The sequence below is a fragment of the Andrographis paniculata genome, unplaced genomic scaffold (genome assembly GCF_009805555.1).
Source record: "Andrographis paniculata isolate CXL003 unplaced genomic scaffold, ASM980555v1 Contig53END, whole genome shotgun sequence".
NCBI lineage: Eukaryota > Viridiplantae > Streptophyta > Magnoliopsida > Lamiales > Acanthaceae > Andrographis > Andrographis paniculata.
The window spans coordinates 2,444,884-2,450,426 of NW_026137588.1; the positions used below are offsets into that span (position 1 = coordinate 2,444,884).

General features: G+C 39.2%; 1 protein-coding gene across 1 annotated transcript; it reads right to left on the minus strand.

The window, feature by feature from the left end:
- Positions 1-3,116: 3,116 nt before the first annotated feature.
- LOC127255253 (zinc finger BED domain-containing protein RICESLEEPER 2-like) lies at positions 3,117-5,325 on the minus strand. The gene is made up of 3 exons (XM_051280724.1): positions 3,610-5,325; positions 3,457-3,520; positions 3,117-3,190 (listed from the first exon to the last, which is right to left on the minus strand). Exons 1-2 carry the CDS (start codon positions 5,323-5,325, stop codon positions 3,488-3,490), a joined length of 1,749 nt encoding a protein of 582 aa, XP_051136681.1. The 3' UTR covers positions 3,117-3,190; positions 3,457-3,487.
- Positions 5,326-5,543: the final 218 nt, after the last annotated feature.

Sequence of the window (5,543 nt, forward strand, 5' to 3'; positions counted from 1 at the left end):
AGATTACTAGTTCTGATCCTCCTTTTTGGATGTCGGAATTTTGATCCACTCAACATAACAAACCAGCTCCCTCCAACATAACATCTCCCTACAGATAGTTAGGCTAAGCTGAAGGAGCTTCGAGTTCTCGAGGTAACACACCTATTGTATTAACCTTGAGGTCTCCCTCATAATGTGAAGGTCTTTCAAGGTCTTGGTTGGAAGCTATGATATCGAAGGTAGCCTCCGACACCTCATCACAATCAAGAGCACCGATCATCGGCTTATCCTCAGGAATTTGGTCCCCCCGAGTGTTACAGTAAAATGTGGTTCAGTAGTGTATTCAACCCTTGCAAAAACTCCTTTTGGTCTCTATTTCTTTCATGCCTGAAGCCAGTGACGAAGGTCCTCCCAACCAAGCTTCGTCCTTCCAACGACGGCTCCTTCTGAGTCCTGGCCTGCTGCCCCTCGGCTTGACGTTCATGACCATCAGCCTGCTGCCCCCCAGCCTGGTTCTCCTGGGAAAGGCGAGCGGCCAAGCGTCGTCGCTGCATTCTCTTTTTTCGAGTCATAGTAAAAAGGTCGCATCACCTGTTTTTCCCGGTTCCTTGTCCAACTTCCGTCGTCTCGAACCTTCCTAGGAAAGCGGATTTAATGGGGCGTGATTACCACCTGAACCACGGAAGTCACTCACCAAACCTCACCTCCTTTTTCAAAACTTACTTACACGATCGTGTTCGTGGGAGAAATCTATCATCGAACTCCTCATTGGCGATTTGATCGACCTTCCAATCCTTTCAAACACTGGTTTTTTAAGGCTTGTTCCCCTTCGATATGCTCCAAAACCTGAATTTGTCTTTCTGAACTTAGCTGAATGCACTCCGACAATGTTTATCGGCACGGAGAATGGTTGTGTGTCTACTTTTATATCAAGTTTTTCGGCTAGCTTGAGGCGGCCTTCTTTGATGACCATATACTCCATTCCACTTACCAAATGATTTTCCATTCAGCTCCTCTTCTGTCGGCATCTTGTGACCTTCTTTGAGGTGGAGCTGGTTGTCTTTCAGCAAGTAGTCAAAAATATGTTTCATCTTCGCAATGTCGAAAGAGTAGGATAACTTCGGATTCAGCTCCTTCCATCGGGGCGGCTTAAGAGCCGGGCATGTATATGTCTTCCCCTGAGAGATTTCGGCCAAGAAAGTCTCCTCCTACTCCTCATTGATATCAGCAATCTCTTCTTAGGAAAAGACGCAGTGATTTTTACTCCGAAACTTTGATTTCGGGCCGTTTGAGCTTCTTTAACAAACTGCTCGGCCTTCACCGCTTTGGATGTCAGCTTTCGGAAGTCATGGTACTCTTGGAGAACTAATTTATCACGCAGCTGGTGCATCATATTATTGATTGTCATGTTCATTACCTGGTTCTCTGGTATACAAACTTGACACCTACTTTCCGACCTTCTGAAGTGTTCCAAGAAATGCTCTACAGATTCATCACCACGCTGACGTGAATTTGTCAAATCTGAGATGGTTACCTCTGGAAGAAGGCTGTAGAAGCGCTCGTGAAAGACCCTTTCCATGTCTGTCCATGTATGGACGGAATTCGGGGGCAGCGACGTATACCATGGAAAAGCTAGACCTGTCAAAGACAAAGTGAAAAGCTGGAGTTTATACCACTCGTTATTCCCGTATTCTTCTCTGCATTTAGCTGTAAATCGGTTGACGTGCTCGATGGTGGAACGGAATCTTCCCCCAAAATAGTGTGAATTTGGGGATTCTAGTGTTTCGGGGCAACGAGTGATCCAAATGATTGAATCTCGGGAAAGACCGTTGGTAGTGAGGCCTAGTCGGTAAACGGATAGAATCACCATAAATCCTCCAAATCGCGTCTTCGATCGCTTGGGGATTTATAAGTGGAGGAGGCGGCGGCACCGTTTGTACCTGCCCCTAGGCTATTCGGGAACTGTCTGGATGGGCGGCATATCGCGGGTTGCCGGCTGTGAGAAGGCCTGATGAGCGAGTCCCCGTTGTGGGAAACGAACTCGAGGGTCTTCCGCAGCTTCTCTAAATACTAGGGCCTGCTGCAGTGAAGGACTTCCGGGGATTGTTTGGGCAGAAAATTCAAAATTCTGTTGTACCCCGGAACCAGCAGCAAGTTGACCTTCCGTAGCAGCTACCTATCTCCCAGTGTATTGGAACGTCATCGGGACATCGTTCCAGAAGGTGTTGGAACGAAGGACGGTGCTAGAATCGTTGTTGGCCCTGCCCCCAAGTATAGGTGGTGCCTTGTCCAGCCGTCGGATATCTCTGGAGGCCTAGACCAAGAGCTAGGGCATTGAGGGTGGCTCCCGTTAAGGGGTGGAAATAGGCCAGGCCAGGCCAGGCTTTGGTTAAATAGGCTTGGCCTGTCTTAAAAAGATATGGCCTGAGCCTGGCCTACCAGCCTGAAAAAAAATATTTTTAAAGCCTGAGCCTGGCCTTTTTAAAAGCCTGGCCTGGCCTACGAGCCTGTTTAAAAGGCTACATAATAATTTATTATTATTATTATTTTTTTTTTTTTTTGTAAATTTCGTACTATAAATAAAAAATAAAACAGATACAATTATTTATATTATATATAAAAAAAAAAAATTCTGTTTTTTAATGACAAAAATAATCATTTTTATTGCCATATAAAAATACAATATATTATACTAATAATTTGCAAAAAAACGTATATTACAATTCATTCAAATATATATATAATTATTGGGAATAAGTCTTGCAAACTCCAGACAAAAGCTGATAGAAATTACTGCATAATGACATTAAAAAAAAAAACAGTTTACATCAATCTATTGTCATTAAGCTGATTGTTCTAACAAAGAAATAAGCAACGCTAACTCAGAAGCAATATTAAAAAATTCGACAAAAATATTTAGAAATTAATAACATAGTTTTTCAAGTTCACGTCACCCACAGGCCACAAGCCACAAAATTGCAAATTCCCCCAAAGTTTCTGAAACCATTAAATCTGTTCAAGTACAAAAGTTGATCAAATTAGTATTATATCTGAAATTTCTTCCTTCTATATATAAATTACGCAAAGCATCAAAAAATTATATTAGAACAAAAAGAAAAAAGGAATATCTTACTTACCAATACAATAAAAGTTTCAAGAGAAAAATAGCAAATAGATCAATAATATCTTCTGGACATTAGCATTTCCACTCCTGAAATCAAAATTTAAAATTTCAGCACCTGCAAACCTATCCAAATATTTTAAAAAAAATAAATAAATAATTGTAATATCAAAACAACCACCTGCAAACCTATCTAAATATTTCAAACAATACATCCTGCAACAAATTTCAGAAAATCAAAGTTGAATCCTCCCAAAATACATCATGCAACAACAATATCTTACTAAAAAAATCAGATTTTCAAACAATTAATCTGTATAAAAAATTTCAGAAAATATTATAAATTTAAAACGTACCGCAACCAAAGTATTAAAGAACTTCTTTAATCTATAAGCTTATCTCCTTCAAAGACTCATTCACCTTCAAATGAGAGAAATATTTTTATTAGAAAAAAATATATTGTGGGTGATGAATAAGATAAAGAAAAGACAGTTAATAATAAAATTTACCTTCTTTTTTTTCAAGTTGTATTTATGTCGAAGCCAATCTCCTCCACAAATTAGTGTCTCAATAGATTCTTCATTCAATCTTGAACGATATTCATCTATAATTCTACCTCCAGCACTAAATGTAGACTCTGAAGCTACCGTTGATATTGGAATCGCAAGTACATCAGCAGCCATCTTCGATAAAACTTTATATTTCATGCTGTTGTTCCTCCACCACTCCAAGGCACAAAATGAAGACATATTTCCATCAGGAATATAAACACTGTCCTCGAGATAGGCATCCAATTCAGATTTTGATATAGGAATTGCTTCTTTTGCTCTTACAAGACTCATAATTTGATCAAACCCAGTAACTATCGCAGATTCAGATTGGGTGGTGGCAGAGGAGATGTTAGCCATATTGCACTGACTTGAGGATGATTCTTCAACACTTAAGGCCACATAATCATTATATAGTTGTTGCAGTGAAGCACGCACTTTGTTCACATACTCGGCAGCAACTTCTTCAGACTTGTATATCATTGGAAAACATATTTCAACACCATGAAATTTAACTCTCGGATCCAATACATTTGCAACAGCCATCAATAGATTGCACTCACCCCAATATTTATCAAACTTTTCTTTCATTTGCGTTGCCATTTGTATCATAAAAAGATCATCATCCTTTGTCGCATCATCAATTACTTGCTTCACTTTCCAGACCTCTGAAAGATACAAGTTGGCAGTAGGATATTCACTTCCAGATATTAAATTGGTAGCTAAGTTGAAAACCTCTAAAAGTTTACAAACTTTCTCGACTTTCTCCCAATCTTCATTTGAAGGTGCAAATGTATAATGAGGTTCTCTTTCTTGGTATTCTGAGAAGACAATCTTGAATTTTAAAGCAGCGGCTAACATGTGATATGTAGAATTCCACCTTGTTGGACAATCAATTATCAACTTCCTTTCTTTTAGATGCTTTTGTTCAACTACTTCACCAAAACTCTTCAATCTTGAATCATTGAAGTTTACATACTTCACACTTTCACGAACATTATGGATGATATCTTTGATTCGACTAAGCCCATCTTGCACCAAAAGATTCAATATGTGTGCACAACATCTAACATGAAATAGAGCTCCATCGAGGACAAGCTTGGTGCTGCGTGATATGTAGTCTTTTAGATACCTCAAGCACGAGTCATTATATGAAGCATTGTCAACTGATACTGAGAACACTTTATCTTCGATCCCCCAAGCCTTCAAACATTTGAAAATGGCATTGGCTACATCAATTCCTCGCCTTGGAGCAGGCACCTTGACAAAGCTTAAAATCCTTTTCTGAAGCTTCCACCCAGAATCTATAAAATGACCAGTGATTACCATATATTCAATCACTTGATGACTGGATTTCCACATATCTGTTGTCAAGCTAATCTTGCTCACACTCTTTAATAATTCCTTCAATGCTTTTCTTTCTGCTTCATATATTGCTATGCAATCACTTCGTATCGTCTTACGAGAAACTTTCTGAAATTCAGGGTTCGCATACTGAAATGACCATATAAAAGCATCGTCTTCTACAATGCTAAAAGGATACTCATGTACCATAATAGAAGTGGCAATGACTTCCCTCATCTTTTCATTAGAAAATCTAAACCCCGGACTTATAAACGGATTACTTGAATTGGATGGCTTAAAAGGAATGACACATTGTTTCTTTTGTGAAGCCATTTGTACTGACCTCTACAAACACCCTTCTGAATGTCTCTTTAGATGGCTTGTGCTCGCACCTCTTCCCCCAGTAGCAAATGCATTTTTACAGTATTTGCAAATAGCTTTCTTAACACCTTCAGCAACTTGAATTTCATCAAAGTCATTCCACACAATTGAAGTTTTTTTCCTTTTTTTCCTATTGGCACCTTCATTTGCTTGATTTGAATTCCTTTCGT

Coding starts and splice junctions, on each gene's coding strand:
- LOC127255253 (XM_051280724.1), bottom strand. CDS start 5,325: ATGGCTTCACAAAAGAAACAATGTGTCATTCCTTTTAAGCCATCCAAT. Junction 3,521..3,609: donor ACAACTTGAAAAAAAAGAAG/GTAAATTTTATT, acceptor TCTCATTTGAAG/GTGAATGAGTCTTTGAAGGA.